General features: G+C 43.5%; 1 protein-coding gene across 1 annotated transcript in view; it reads left to right on the plus strand.

The window, feature by feature from the left end:
- Positions 1–13,002: 13,002 nt before the first annotated feature.
- LOC141139119 (fucolectin-1-like) overlaps positions 13,003–16,297 on the plus strand; it is a 78,750-nt gene continuing 75,455 nt past the window's right edge. Inside the window, exon 1 of the mRNA XM_073624936.1 lies at positions 13,003–13,066. Coding sequence (XP_073481037.1) covers positions 13,003–13,066 — 64 coding nt within the window. The remainder of the gene's footprint in view (positions 13,067–16,297) is intronic.

Consider the following 16,297-nt stretch of genomic DNA (forward strand, 5'->3'; position numbering starts at 1 on the left):
ACAAAGGCTTTAAGCCCCTTTCACACATACAGACCATTCATTTCATAAGTTCAGTCACATTTTTTAAAAGTAAAAAATGAATGAAGTTTACATCAGTTTTTCATAAGTTTACATCGGTTTTTCATCAGTTTCTCATCAGTTTTTACATCAGTTTTTTTACATCCACTACCAATACAAAAACGGATTTAAACTGATGTAAATGTATGATCATCATTTTTGCATAGAGATGCATTGATATCTGTTTTTCATCCGTCAGCGGATGGATGAAAAACGGACAAAAGGTCAGTATGTGTGAAAGGGGCCTAAGACTTGGCACTGGCATGTTTGTTAAAGTATGTATAAATCCTTAACCACTTGCCGACCAGCCGCCGCAGTTGTACTATGGCAGAATGGCATGGCTGGGCGAAACAACGTTATGTAACGTCACTCCGCCTTGTGGCCACTAGGCCCCCTGCCCGCCCAAGGAGCTGATGCGAGTTCCCGGTGGTTGCGATCACCGCCGGGCTCCCACGATCACTCGGGGCACACAGAGAACCAGGATCTGTGTGTGTAAACACAGAGTTTCCAGTTCTCTGGGGGGAGAAGTGACAGATTATCTGTTCATACGGAGTACGAACAGAGTATGAACAGCAATCTATCTCTTCTCCTACACAGTCCACTCCCCCTTCAGTTAAAACAGACACTAGGGAACACAATTAACCCCTTGATTGCCCCTAGTGTTAACACCTTCCCTGCCAGTGATATTTTTACAGTAATTAATGCATTTTTATAGCACTGATAGTTGTAAAAATGCCAATGGTCCCAAAAATGTGTCAAAATTGTCCGACGTGTCCGCCATAATGTCGCAGTCCCGATAAAAATCGCAGATCGCCGCCATTACTAGTAAAAAAAAAAAATTTATAATAAAAATGCCATAAAACTATCCCATATTTTCAATCAAAAATAAAATAAATAATAAAATAAAAAACTACTGACACCACCCCCCTGCCTTACAAACACTGTCCAAACACTGTTCACTCCCCCAACCTCCTCCTAAAAATAAATTTCAAGTCACTCCAAATGAACTGGACTCCACAGACTTTACTAACATGGACACTTAGGGGTTATTTTTAGACAGTACATTCTCACTGACTTTAATGAGATCCCAGGAAAAAAATCCCCCAGAACAAAAGATACAACACAAGGGGGTCAAACACACTCTAACTCATAAGCACATGGACAAACTATGAATACTAGTTTGTGCCCCTAAAGTATCACAAATGTTTTTTTCTGTTTTATCCATTTTTTTTTTGCACGTTTTTTTTTTTTTTTCTCAGAGCAATTTGGAATAGTGAATCTGCTCAAGGGTAAAGAATGCCCATTATGGAGCAGAATGGGTAATCACAAAGGGGGAGGGATAAAGGGGTTGGGTTAGGGTATATAGTGAGGAATGGTTAGGGTAGAACTCGGAAGACATAATTCTCCCTAGATCTTGCCCCTTAAATTATCACATCATGCTTTTATGACTTGATTTTGCCACATGAAAGGACTTAATGGGGCGGTGGGGGGTGATGAAAAGGGGAGGATGAATTTATTGGGGGGGGTGAGGGGAGCTTAGACCAGGTGGAGAAGTTGGGTAACCCCCTAGATCTGTCCCTGGGGGGAAGATCTGCAGGAGTTTTTGCAATCAGAAACGGGGTATCTCATGCTATCTCTTGCCTCCTTCTGGCCGAAAAATCTCATACTTGGTAGTTATAATAAGGTTCAAGGAGATATACCTTTTATAAATGCTGCATGTAGGCATTGTATTTATGTTATGTCCTGTCTTAGATCTCAATGTCTTTTGTAATTTAGGATGTATTTTATGATGATGTACTGTGTTTTGTAATCCTTTCTTAAATGAATAAAAAGAACTTAAACACAAACTATGAATACTATCACCAGTAGGGATGAGCCAAACACCCCCCGGTTCGGTTCACACCAGAAACTGCGAATGGACCAAAAGTTTGCACGAACTTTAGAATCCCGTTAAAGTCCATGGGACTCGAACGTTCAAAATCAAAAGTGCTAATTTTAAAGGCTAATATGTAAGTTATTGTTCTAAAAAGGGTTTGGGGATCCGGGTCATGCCCCAAGGGACATGTATAAATGCAAAAAAAAACGTTTTTAAAAACTGCCGTTTTTTCGGGAGCAGTGATTTTAATGACGCTTAAAGTGAAAAAAAGTGAAATATTCCTTTAAATATCATACCTGGGGGGTGTCTATAGTATGTCTGAGAAGTGGCACGTGTTTCCCATGTTTAGAACTGTCCCTGCAAAAAATGACATTTCTAAAGGAAAAAAGGTCATTTAAAACTGCTTGCGGCTTTAATGTAATGTCTGGTCCTGGCAATATGGATGAAAATCATTGAGAAAAATGGCATGAGTACCCCCCATCCCATTACCAGCCCCTTTGGGTCATGTATGGATATTAAGGGGAACCCCGCACACAACTTAAAAAAAGGAAAGGCGTGGGGCCCCCAGGCCCTATATACTCTGAACAGCAATATACAGTCGGTGCAAACAAGACAGGGACTGTAGGTTTGTTGTTAAGTAGAATCTGTTTGTAATTTTGAACCGGTACATTTTTAAAGTGTAGCTCCAGCCAAAAAATCTATTTTTAAGCTTTTTGGAAAACATAGGGAATGGTTATCACCCCTGTAACATTTGTTTTGCTGTCTGTGCACCTCTTCAGAAGATTTCACCTCACTTTCTGTCCCAATGACAAATGTTTTTTGAAAATTTGGGGTTTTTAGTGAAACAAGGATTGGTGATAAAGCATCAGTGGAGAGGAGACACATTTTTCCCATATTAACTCTTACAGGAGAGAATTTCCCTTCCTAGGGGTAGATTTCATCTCACTTCCTATTGTCTCCTTCCATTTGCAAGTAGGAGTCGTTTATAAGTTGGATGTTTGAAAAAAGGGGCCTACCCTATATAATCTGCAGAAATTTGGGCCTTAGGTGTTGGTGTTGCCACAACACTGTAAGCCCTCACAGTTACTCTTGGTGGGTGCTGGAACGCCCTGCTGTGAACCATTATATCAAGAATTGTAGTTACATGCCATTGTTGAACAGTGGTAGAAAAATTGGGCCTTTGGTGGTGGTGCTGGTGCCACAACACTGTAAGTCCTCACAATTACTCTTGGTGGGCGCTGCAAAATATTATATCAAGAATTCTAATTACATGCACCTGTTGAACAGGGGAAGAAAAATGTGGCCTTTGGTGGTGGTGGTGGTGTTGCCACAACACTGTAAGCCCTCACAGTTACTCTTGGTGGGCGCAGGAATGGGCCCTGCTGTGAAATATTATATCAAGAATTGTAATTAAATGTCCCTGTTGAACAGGGGCAGAAAAATTGGGCCTTAGGCACTGGTGCCACAACACTGCAACCCCTCACAGATACTCTAGTTGGAGCACAGGAATGAGCCCTGCTGCAAGTATTGCATCAAAAATTTCCCTTCCTAGGGGTAGATTTCATCTCACTTCCTATTGTCTCCTTCTATTTGCAAGTAGGAGTCGTTTATAAGTTGGATGTTTGAAAAAAGGGGCCTACCCTATATACTCTGCAGAAATTTGGGCCTTAGGTGTTGGTGTTGCCACAACACTGTAAGCCCTCACAGTTACTCTTGGTGGGTGCTGGAACGCCCTGCTGTGAACCATTATATCAAGAATTGTAGTTACATGCCATTGTTGAACAGTGGTAGAAAAATTGGGCCTTTGGTGGTGGTGCTGGTGCCACAACACTGTAAGTCCTCACAATTACTCTTGGTGGGCGCTGCAAAATATTATATCAAGAATTCTAATTACATGCACCTGTTGAACAGGGGAAGAAAAATGTGGCCTTTGGTGGTGGTGGTGGTGTTGCCACAACACTGTAAGCCCTCACAGTTACTCTTGGTGGGCGCAGGAATGGGCCCTGCTGTGAAATATTATATCAAGAATTGTAATTAAATGTCCCTGTTGAACAGGGGCAGAAAAATTGGGCCTTAGGCACTGGTGCCACAACACTGCAACCCCTCACAGATACTCTAGTTGGAGCACAGGAATGAGCCCTGCTGCAAGTATTGCATCAAAAATTGTAATTACATGCCCCTGTTAAACAGGGGTTGAAAAATTGGGCCTTAGGCACTGGTGCTGCTGGTGCCACAACACTGAAACCCCTCACAGATACTCTAGTTGGAGCGCAGGAATGAGCACTGCTGCAAAGTATTGCATCTAAAATTGTAATTACATGCCCCTGTTAAACAGGGGCTGAAAAATTGGGACTTAGCCACTGGTGGCGGTGCCCAGAACCAAAAATGTTCTTACAAGCTATCAGCATGATCACTGAGGAGGAAGAGGATAGTCACTCAGCATAACAGGATAGTCACTCAGCATCAGCATAGGCAGCCTTGAAGGGATCTGACCTTTCAAAAAAAATTATTCAGTTACATCAGCATCAGCTGCTTGGTAGCTGGTGGTGATCCAAGACTGGTTCATTTTTAGGTCAGTCGATTGACTGAGTCGGTGGACAGACGCACCCTGTGATCGGTTACAAAGCCTCCTGGATGCAGGACAGGCCAGTAGCTCAATTGCATACTGTGCAAGCTCTCTCCAGTGATCCATTCTCAAGACCCAGTTACCCAGAGGATTTTCAGTGGGAAAGGTATCCAAGTCTGATCTTGCCCCTAAGTATTTCTGCACCATGTAAAACAGACGCTGGCGATGGTTGCTGGAACCGATCATACCTTGGGGCTGCGGACTAAGAAATTGTCTGAACGCTTCAGTCAGACGGCCACCTTCTCCACCGCTCCTTCTTTGACTGACCGAAGCCTCAGCAACACATTGTCCAGGAACAGGAATTTGTAAACTCCCAGTCTCTGGGAACGCATTGCATAGACCTTTCTGCAAGGCCTCCCGAAGATGTTTCATCCTCTGCTCCCTCTGCGATGGCAAGATATGGTCCACAACCTTACCCTTGTAACGTGGATCAGGGAGGGTTGCCAGCCAGTAATGATCCCTCTCCTTGATACCACGAATATGAGGATCCTTCCGCAGGCTTTGCAGGATCAGGGAGGCCATGCAGCATAGGTTTGCTGAGGCATTCGGTCCGGAGTCCTCTGGGTCACTAAGGACGACATGATCCGCAGCCACCTCCTCCCAGCCACCTACAAGTCCATGGCTTTCTTCGGACTGTAAATGATCCCTTGAAGACTGCTGCTGTTACTGAGTGCTAGGCTCCACCTCCATACTGACACAATCCTCCTCCTCCTCCTCTTCCTGTGTGATCGGCGGGCACACAGGAACACTGTCTGGATAAAGGGGGCCTTGAGAGCTAAGGAAGTCCTCCTCTTCCTGCCTCTGTTCTGCCTCAAGTGCCCTGTCCATTATTCCACGCAGTGTGTGCTCCAACAGGTGGACAAAAGGGACAGTGTTACTGATGCATGCACTGTCACTGCTCACCATCCTCGTGGCCTCCTCAAATGGTGACAGGACAGTGCATGCATCCCTGATCGTGGCCCACTGGTGTGGGGAAAAAAAACAAGCTCCCCTGACCCTCTCCTGGTGCCATAGTAGCATAGATACTCATTAATGGCCCTCTGCTGCATGTGCAGCCGCTACAGAATGGCCAATGTTGAGTTCCTCCTCGTGGGCATATCACAGATTAGGTGGTTCTTGGGCAGGTTAAATTCCTTTTGGAGGTCAGCCAGCCGAGCACTGGCATTATATGACCGGCGCAAATGCACACAGACTTTCCTGGCCTGCCTCAGGACATCCTGTAAGGCTGGGTACCTGCCCAAGAACCGCTACACCACCAAGTTAAGGACGTGAGCCAAACAGGGCACATGGGTCAGTTGTCCCTGAGGGCTGAGAAGAGGTTGGTGCCATTGTCGCAAACCACCATTCCTGTCTTAAGCTGGTGTGGCGTCAACCACCTCTGAGCCTGCCCCTGCAGAGCTGACAGAATCTCTGCCCCAGTATGGCTCCTGTCCCCCAAGCACACCTGCTCAAGCACCACATGGCATCTTTTTGCCTGAGTACTTGCGTAGCCCTTTGAACGCCTATGGAGCACCGCTGGTTCCGAGGCTAAAGCACAGGAAGAGGGCATGGAGGAAGAAAAAGTGAAGGGGGTGGAGGAGAGAGGTGTGTCAGAATCACCAGTAGTAGCATTTTGGAGGCATGGTAGTGGAACAACCTCCAACACTACTGCACCTTGTCCTGCATCCTTCCCAGCTGCCAGCATAGTCACCCAATGCGGCGTGAAATATAGGTAACCCCCGTGTCCATGCCTGCTGGACCATGAGTCAGCGGTAATATGCACCTTACCACTGACCGCCCTGTCCAGCGAGGTCAAGACATTGCCTTCCACATGCCAGTAGAGAACTGGAATCTCCTTCCTTGAGAAAAAGTGGCGTTTGGGAATATGCCACTGAGAAACCGCACATCCCACAAACTCACGGAAGGGGGCAGAGTCTATCAACTGAAAAGGCAGCAGTTGAAGTGCTAACAATTTAGCCAAGTTAGCATTCAACCGCTGGGCATGTGGATGGCTGATAACCAACTTCTTTTGGTGGTGCAGCAGCTGGGGCAGGAAAATTTGCCTGGTACAATCTGACGTCAGTGTACTGATAGCAGATTGCCAGCAAGTACTTGGCTGTGACACACCTAATTCTATACCTTCATTCCTCTCAGTGCAGGTCTCAGAGAGGACTGAAGGTATAGTGGGGTTGGAGATCCCTGCTGATGAGGAGCAAGGAGAGGGCTAGCAGAAGCAACTGCTTGCCCGTAGTATTATTAGTATGAGAACACCAGCAATTGTCTTCAGGTAGCTTTAGGTGCACACTGTGCAGAGGACACAATACACTAACTGTAAATCCTGCAGCTGCCTGCCTGTGGTATTATTAGGATCAGAAGAACACCAGCAATTGTCTTTAGGTAGCTTTAGGTGCACACTGTGCAAAGGACACAGTACACTAACTGTAAATACTGCAGCTGCCTGCCTGTGGTATTAATAGGATCATAAGAACACTAGCAATTGTCTTCAGGTAGCTTTAGGTGCACACTGTGCAAAGGACACGGTACACTAACTGCAAATACTGCAGCTGCCTGCCTGTGGTATTTATAGGATCAGAACACCAGCAATTGTCTTCAGGTAGCTTTAGGTGCACACTGTGCAGAAGACACAGTACACTAACTGTAAATACTGCAGCTGCCTGCCTGTGGTATTAATAGGATCAGAAGAACACCAGCAATTGTCTTCAGGTAGCTTTAGGTGCACACTGTGCAAAGGACACAGTACACTAACTGTAAATACTGCAGCTGCATGCCTGTGGTAATAATAGGATCAGAAGAACACTAGCAATTGTCTTCAGGTAGCTTTAGGTGCACACTGTGCAAAGGACATGGTACACTAACTGTAAATACTGCAGCTGCCTGCCTGTGGTATTAATAGGATCAGAACACCAGCAATTGTCTTCATGTAGCTTTAGGTGCACACTGTGCAGAGGACACAGTACACTAACTGTAAATACTGCAGCTGGCTGCCTGTGGTATTAATAGGATCAGAACACCAGCAATTGTCTTCAGGTAGCTTTAGGTGCACACTGTGCAGAGGACACAGTAAACTAACTGTAAATACTGCAGCTGCCTGCCTGTGGTATTATTAGGATCAGAAGAACACCAGCAATTGTCTTCAGGTAGCTTTAGGTGCATACTGTGCAGAGGACACAGTACACTATCTGTAAATATGGCAGCTGCATGCCTGTGGTAATAATAGGATCAGAAGAACACTAGCAATTGTCTTCAGGTAGCTTTAGGTGCACACTGTGCAAAGGACATGGTACACTAACTGTAAATACTGCAGCTGCCTGCCTGTGGTATTAATAGGATCAGATAACCAGCAATTGTCTTCATGTAGCTTTAGGTGCACACTGTGCAGAGGACACAGTACACTAACTGTAAATACTGCAGCTGGCTGCCTGTGGTATTAATAGGATCAGAACACCAGCAATTGTCTTCAGGTAGCTTTAGGTGCACACTGTGCAGAGGACACAGTAAACTAACTGTAAATACTGCAGCTGCCTGCCTGTGGTATTATTAGGATCAGAAGAACACCAGCAATTGTCTTCAGGTAGCTTTAGGTGCATACTGTGCAGAGGACACAGTACACTATCTGTAAATATGGCAGCTGCATGCCTGAGGTATTAATAGGATCAGAAGAATAGTTACTATGTAACTATGTAAGAACACCAGCAATTGTCTTCTGGTAGCTTTAGATGCACTCTGTGCAAAGGACACAGTACAATAACTGTAAATACTGTAAAAAAACCTGCCTGCCTGTCAGTATATTAGGAAGAGAATAACAGGAATGGATCTAGCTAAACTGAATACAGTGTATATTCAGTGGGGACGGAAAGTATTCAGACCCCCTTAAATTTTTCACTCTCTGACATGCACTGTGAGCTGTAAGGTCTTATATAGATAGGTGTGTGGCTTTCCTAGTCAAGTCCAATCAGTATAATCAAACACAGCTGGACTCAAATGAAGGTGTAGAACCATCTCAAGGATGATCAAAAGAAATTGATAGCACCTGAATTAAATATATGAGATCAAAAGGGTGCTTCTACTAAATACTGAGCAAAGGGTCTGAATACTTAGGACCATGAGATATTTCAGTTTTTCTTTTTTAATAAATCTGCAAAAATGTCAACAATTCTGTGTTTTTCTGTCAATATGGGGTGCTAGGTGTACATTAATGAGGAAAAAAAATGAACTTAAATGATTTTAGCAAATGGCTGCAATATAACAAAGAGTGAAAAATGTAAGGGGGTCTGAATACTTTCTCTCCCCACTGTATATACAACATCTAGGATGCATATATATATATATATATATATATATATATATATACACAATACACTGTAAGTGCAACTAACTGACTCGCCTGCCTACTCTATCTTAAATCAAATGACACTGTCTCTCTGTCTATCTCTCTCCGCCGCTGCAACACACTACACAAGGCCGCCACGCAGGCGGCCTTATATAGCGTGGGGCGTGTACTAAACCCCTGAGCCATAATTGGCCAAAGCCACCCTAGCTTTGGCCAATTACAGCTCTCTGTACAGACGGCGCTGTGATTGGCCAAGCATGCCGGTCATAGCGCATGCTTGGCCAATCAACAGCCAGCAATGCACTGCAATGCCACAGTGAATTATGGGCCGTGACGCACCACTCAAATTTGGAGCGAACGGCCCATACCTTCGCAATTCGATGAACACCCGAACAGGCGATGTTCATGTTGAACATGGGTTCGACTCGAACTCGAAGCTCATCCCTAATCACCAGTGGCTAAGAGTCACAATGTGGTGGTATTTTTTCACAATTTTGATTCTGGTTGGCCTTCTTCTTCATCACTGAGAACACACAACACAGCACCTGCACCAATAACCTTACTGGATTCACTTTTTTTAGGCCTTACCTCACACATTCCCAATCATCCTCTCTTGACCCCAGTGAGAGAACAACATTTAACGCAAAAGAAAATAGATCAATACATAAAACCTAAAGCCTAATGCCACTTTTGTGGGAAAAATTTAAAAAAAGAAAATATAGAATATACAATTGCTACAGGAGCCATATTTGTAATTGAATGTTATTAAAAGTTACCTTTTCGTGCCAGCTACATACTCACTAGACCCCACAAATTAGGCGGAGCTGGACTGCCTCATATTGGCAACTACTACTACGCCTCCATATTGGACCAACTGTACTATTGGTGGCATCCTACACCTGAAAAACAATGGTCCACCATTGAAACCTCCTATTCCCCACTGGCTAACCTAACTGACCTCCTCTTATTATCGACGGCCGGCTACTCCACAACACCTAGATGCACTAATCCTATGATATCTGCCTCTCTACAGGCATGGAATAGACTTCTTACCGCGTACCCCCGGGACTCACCTAGTAAGACATTATCATTACCACTAAGAGCCCTTTCCTCCTGCATTCCAGACTTGAACCTCTCCCGGTGGCACAAAGCTGGTATACTGGTCATTGGTGACTTGATCAACCATAATTCAGTACATTTGTTTGCAGATCTGCAAACTAAATTTCAACTCCCAAACTCAGAAGCTTACACGTACACCAGAATCACTCACTTCTTGACCACGACCAAACTACCCTCCACAGTAAAAATTCCTGTACCAATCTACCTACATTACTTCTCTAACCCATCCCCTAGCAAAAGTATTTCCAGGATATACTCCTGCCTTAATGACGCCAGACCCTGCTCTCAGGTGCACTCCTTAAATAAATGGGCCGAAGAACTGAAGGTCCCCTTCACCCAAACTCAATGGCTACAGGCCTTTACAGACACCTTTCAGGCATCTCACTGTTCCAACCACTGGGAATCCTACCAGAAAACCATCCACAGATGGTACCTCACACCCTACCGACTCTCAAAAATGTACCCTGGCCACCCTCCATCATGCTGGAGGAACTGCGGAAGTATAGGTTCCATTGCACATACCCTCTGGTTCTGCAAATCCCTTACATCCTTTTGGAACCAAGTATTCGCTTTACTCTCCTCCATTACTGGGACGTCCTGCCCTCCGTCCCCAGCTCTAGCCCTGCTACATATTGGCATGGACAAAATACCATTCTCAGCTAGAAGTATTATTATTCACCTACTCTATGCTGCCAAATTAAATATCACTAGATTATGGAAAACTGCTAGAATTCCCTCCATCTTGCATACCATCGCTGACCTCAACTTTCAATGTGAAATGGAGAGAATAGTAGCCAGAAAAAACTCACGTTTACATAAATTCAAAGATATGTGGTCTCTTTGGTTACAACATCCGAAATGTACTGTTCAACTGTAATTACCCTGGTATAAACAACTTATGGATCGTTTATCCCTTCACTCATAACCTGCTGGTGCCCTTCTCCCTCCACCTCCTATTTCCTACCCCCCCTCCCCCCCCTTTTTCTTTCCCGTCTAGAACCTGTTACTACTCGACAACCATCCTCTGTTCAACATTCTACTGTTTCAAACCACCACAGTGTTAATTAACGTATAGACAGTTTCTAGTCGGAACATCTGTATATGTCACTACTGTTATGACCCTAACATGTATGTACCTGTTTAAAACTTCAATAAAAATTACAATTCAAAAAAAAAAAAAAAAGTTACCTTTTCTTTTTAATCTACAGCAGCTGCGAGTTTTCCTGTTGGGCAGCTTCACCCTTTCTTTTTGTTCTGGTCACCATTAGCACTAACAGTGAGCTGAAGTCTAACTTTTAACATTTTCCATCATTTGTGTCTCAGTGACAATTAAGGATGAGCTAAGGTGCAGCTGAACCCAGCTGTCACATGATAATAGACCACTGGCCCAATTGCTGTGCCTGGGGAATTCCCCATCCAGCAGCCACACATAGCAATGGGGTGAGGATGCTGGTGACATCAGCTCACTCATTCTACTTCTACAAAGGGACAGGGATGTGGCCATATCAGTTGACCAAATATGGCTGGTTGGCCATATTAGGTCAATGATGTCAATTTGTTACTTGCACCTGTGGAAAAGGAAATTTCCTGAACGCAGCCGAAAGTTTCAATGGCTTGCTATCATGTGACAATGTCCAGAGGATACAAGCCAAACTGGGTTTGGGCTGAAACTTAGCTCTTCCTTAAATTGGTTTTAAAGCCCCAAGATGTTTCAGCTTATGGCATTCTATGCATAATGGTGAAATCCCTTCTGTGCTGCAGCTCCCGCAGACCCTCCACCTTTTTTCTTACCTGAGCCAGATTCAATCCAGTGATGTGCACAAGTGCAGAGGCTACAGCCGCTGTCTCACTCCTCATTGGACAGATTAATAGCAGCAGGAGCCATTATCAATCAAATCCAGTGACGCGGGAGTGGGGGCAGAGCTGAGTCCCGCTATCTGTGTCAATGAACGTAGCAGTGGGACTCAGTAGCAAGCCCGTACAGGTGCCCCAGAGAAAGCGGCTTTTTGTGAGGACACCCAGTGAAGAGGAGGGGCCTGGAATGTTGGTGGGGCACTCCAGAAGAAGAGGATTGGGGTTGCTCTGTGTAAAACGATTACATAGAGCATGTAAGTATAGGCATGTTTGTTATTTTTATAAAAAAAAAAAAATAGGGTTTACAACCCATTTAATTATCACTGAGACAAAAAGCGATGGGAAAATGTTAAAGTTTTATACATTTTATAAAGAAAATATTTAAGGTTTAATTTTCGAAAGTTGACGCTTATTCTGGTGATGACCAGGGCTTTTTTTCAGGGGGAACTTGGTGGAACGACCTCTGGCTCAGACCCTTTAGTGCCTGCTCACCACAATCACTTGTAAACACAGAAGTCTGGTTTCTGTGTTTACAAGTGACAGCTCTGCACTCTGTGTGTAACCCCCTTGAACTCTGCACTCTGTATGTAATGCAATCCTGATATTTAATGCCCCTTTAAGACCCTTCTATTGTTTGTGAAATATGACCACACCCACTATTTGATGTGATTTGGAGGTTGTGTGTGTGGGGGGAGGGGTTTTGGGGGGGTCGTGGTTGAGTTCCAGCACCTATTGTTTGAGAAAAAAAGCCCTGGTAATGACTATCTAAAAGGGAAATTCTCCTCACTTTATTCTTACTTCTTGTTGCTACTCTGGGACCAGGAGTAAATAATTTACACAGGTTTTAATGCTTCCTTGCTCTATTCAAAACTAAAAACACACATTTTTGGTTTTACATACACTATAATGGCCAATTAAAGGTTATTCTTTCAAAAATCAAAGAGCAAGTCTATCTCAATTATACCTATGCTTTATATTGATTGAGTTTTAATGATTAGGTCTTCACAAACCGGAGATTTCTAAAAATCAAAGAGTAAATACAGTCAACATCAGTTTTACGCAACACCTAACATTTTATTGTGGCAAGATAACATTTTTGTTTATTTTCTCTACATTTTCCTTTAGGTGAATTTCTGAATCATGAGAATGATATTTCTACACACTGCCGTCTTCTTGTGGATCCTCTGTGGGGTTTCTGCTCAGTGTAAGAACTGTTGTTCCTGTTTGTTTAGAACTTTATATGCTTTATATTAGGCTGACATTAAAAAAATTGTAGATAGATAGATAGATAGATAGATAGATAGATAGATAGATAGATAGATAGATAGATAGATAGATAGATAGATAGATAGATAGATAGATAGATAGATAGATACATACATTCATACATACAGTGGATCTGAGGTTGACCTATCTATAGATCTATATTTATTGTGTATATATAGATACCAATTAATCATAGATATGAGATAAATTATAGGTAGACAGAAAGAAAGGTAAATGCTTAGATACATTATTATTATTATTATTATTATTATTAATATTGTTATTATACAGGATTTATATAGCGCCAACAGTTTGTACGGCTCTTTACAATAAAAGGGAGACAATGCAGCAACAATACACTCCAATACAAGAGGGTTAGGAGGGCCCTGCTCCTGGGAGCTTACAAGCTAATAGGGAGGGGGTGGTGGAAAAAAAGGTAATAACTGTGACTGATGAACTGATGGGAGAAATAAAAGATATGGTTATTAGCAGAAGACAGTTTGTATGATATTTGGAGACAAGGTTGTTGATGTAGCTTGGGGCAGAGTTGTAAATGGCTTTGTATGTTATTGTTAATGTTTTGAATTTTATTCATTGGGCAATGGGAAGCCAGTGTAGGGATTGGCATAGAGGTGTGGTGGACACTGAACGGTTAGTAAGTTGGGTGAGTCTGGCAGCAGTATTCATGATAAACTGAAGAGTGGATAGCCTGTGAAGAGGTAGGCCAATGAGGAGGGAGTTACAATAGTCCAAGCAAGAAATAACAAGGGAGTGAATAAGTTGCTTAGTAATTTCAAGCTTTTTAAAAAGGGACGTATTTTGATGATGTTAAGGAGGTAAAATCTACAAGATTTGGACATTGATTGGATTTGGGGCTCAAAGGACAGCTCAGAGTCCAGGATTACACCTAGCATCCTGGCATGAGGGGAGGGACTGATGGTTGTATTATTGATCTTGATGGAGAAGTCAGGGGAGGGGGCATGGGCAGGAGGGAATGTTATGAGATCAGTTTTAGAAAGATTGAATTTGAGGAAGTGGTGTGACATCCATGCTGATATGTCAGTTAGTAAGTTAGTAATGTGAGAGGAGACTGATGGAGTGAGTTGAGGAGTAGAGAGATAGATTTGGGTGTCATCAACATAGAGATGATACTGAAAGCCATGGGGGTTTATCAAGTGACCTTGGGAGGAGGTGTAGATGGAGAGGAGGAGGGGACCGAGGACAGAACATTGGGGGACTCCTACAGAAAGAGGAAGTGGAGAGGAGGAGACAGAGTTATACATAACATTGAAGGAGTGCTGTGATAGGTAGGGGGAGAACCAGGAGAGAGCAGTGTCTTGAAGGCAAAGAAAGTGGCGTTTTTTGAGGAGGAGGGGATTGTCAACAGTATCAAAGGCTGCAGGGAGGTCTAGTACTATGAGTATGGAGTAGTGGCCATTGGTTTTAGCAGTTAGTAAATCATTAGTAAGTTTAAGTAGGTCAGTTACAGTGGAGTGTAGAAAGTGAAGGTTGTTGTCAGTGAGGTAGAAGCTCGGACAGTTGTAGACCAATCTCTCTAAAAGTTTAGAGGTAAACGGGAGCAAGGAAATGGGTCTTAAGTTGTTCAGGCTGGTTTAGAGGGTAGGGGAAGGTGCCAGCAGAGAGGGAGAGATTGAAGATGTGAGAGAGGGAGCATAGGATAGAAGAAAAGGGTGACCGTAGTAGTGAGGAAACAGGGTCTAGCAGACAGATGGTAAGGTGGGCTTCTGAGAAAACTTTAGCCACCTCTTCAGTCCTAACAAGGTCAAAAGAGAAAAGTATCTTGTAATCTTGTTTTTGAAGTAATTTGCAATCTCGTGAGTAAGTTTCTGATTGGAAGTGGTGGTGGAGAAAGTAGAGAGTTAAAAATAGAAAAGTGATGGTGAGGAATGGATGACAGAGAATTAATGAGAGTGACAAAGTAGGCTTGTTTGGCAGCAAGGAGGGAGGAACTGTGTTTTAAGAAGGCAGATTTATATGGGGTGAATGCTGGCTGGGATTTGGTTTTATGCCACAGTTCACGATGATGTCTTAGGATTTCTGGTGTCGTCAGTCTGCCAAGGTTGTAATGGAAAAAAAAATGCCCTGTCTGTGACTTCCCCCTGTCTGTCTGTCTGTCTATCTATCAGGCTCCCCAGCTACCAGGAGGGTGGTATTCATGGCACACAAAAAAATGTGGATCAGCACTCCCAATTGGTGGTGGTACGGCATGACACTGTATTCCCAGCTATCAGTGGGATGATGCTAAGATAAGGCGGGACTCCCCAGCAAATAGCAGGGTGGTATTTAAGGTGCACATGCAAAGATGAGCATGTCTGAGCGTGTTCCCAGCCATCAGCATGACTACTATATTTTTTATCAAATACCCGGCTAACAGCGGTTGGTCCAGAGTGTGCCCAGCATGTGTAATGATCACCCTGTGGAAGAGTTCTAGGATGCATAAGTATGAGCGGCTTGAGATGAGCACAAGCCACTTAACCAGACACCATGCCGGCTGTTAGGGATAACGCCACTATTGTTAAAGTTGTTCTTTATGTAGCTTTTTGTACCTCCCTTTTGTAAGACTGTTAGGATGCCTCAAATGGAAGATTCTGCATAAGTACCTGCAGTGCAAGTCTTGATAACACTTCCAAAAGGGTGTGCTATATTTTTTTACTACAATGTCTACGTTAGGAGCTTATTCTAGAAGAGTGGTGCAAAACTGAACTGAAGGACAGAGCAGCAGTGTCTTAGTGGTCAGCACATCTACCTTGCAGGACTGGGTTCCTTAGTTAAAACCACAACTAGGACACTTCTATCTACACTGCAAGATGTCATATTAGGCACTCATGAAGAAGAGGGTTTCCAGCATAAGGAGCCACCTATTTGATTGATATGGTCTTCATGAGAATAGCCAGATGCATGGAGTTGTCATTGAAAGATTCTGTGTCCTTCTGGGGTATACTCAAGCGTGGTGATTGAGTGTGTCCTTAGGGGTGTGGCATTCTCTAGTGGTAACTTTATGTGTTGATCTAGAACTTAGAAGGTACAGTATCTCACAAAAGTGAGTACACCCGTCACATTTTTATTATTATTATTATTATACAGGATTTATATAGCGCCAACAGTTTGCGCAGCGCTTTACAACATGGGGCAGACAGTACACTTACAA

The sequence above is a fragment of the Aquarana catesbeiana genome, linkage group LG04 (genome assembly GCF_042186555.1).
Source record: "Aquarana catesbeiana isolate 2022-GZ linkage group LG04, ASM4218655v1, whole genome shotgun sequence".
In the NCBI taxonomy this organism is placed as follows: Eukaryota; Metazoa; Chordata; class Amphibia; order Anura; family Ranidae; genus Aquarana; species Aquarana catesbeiana.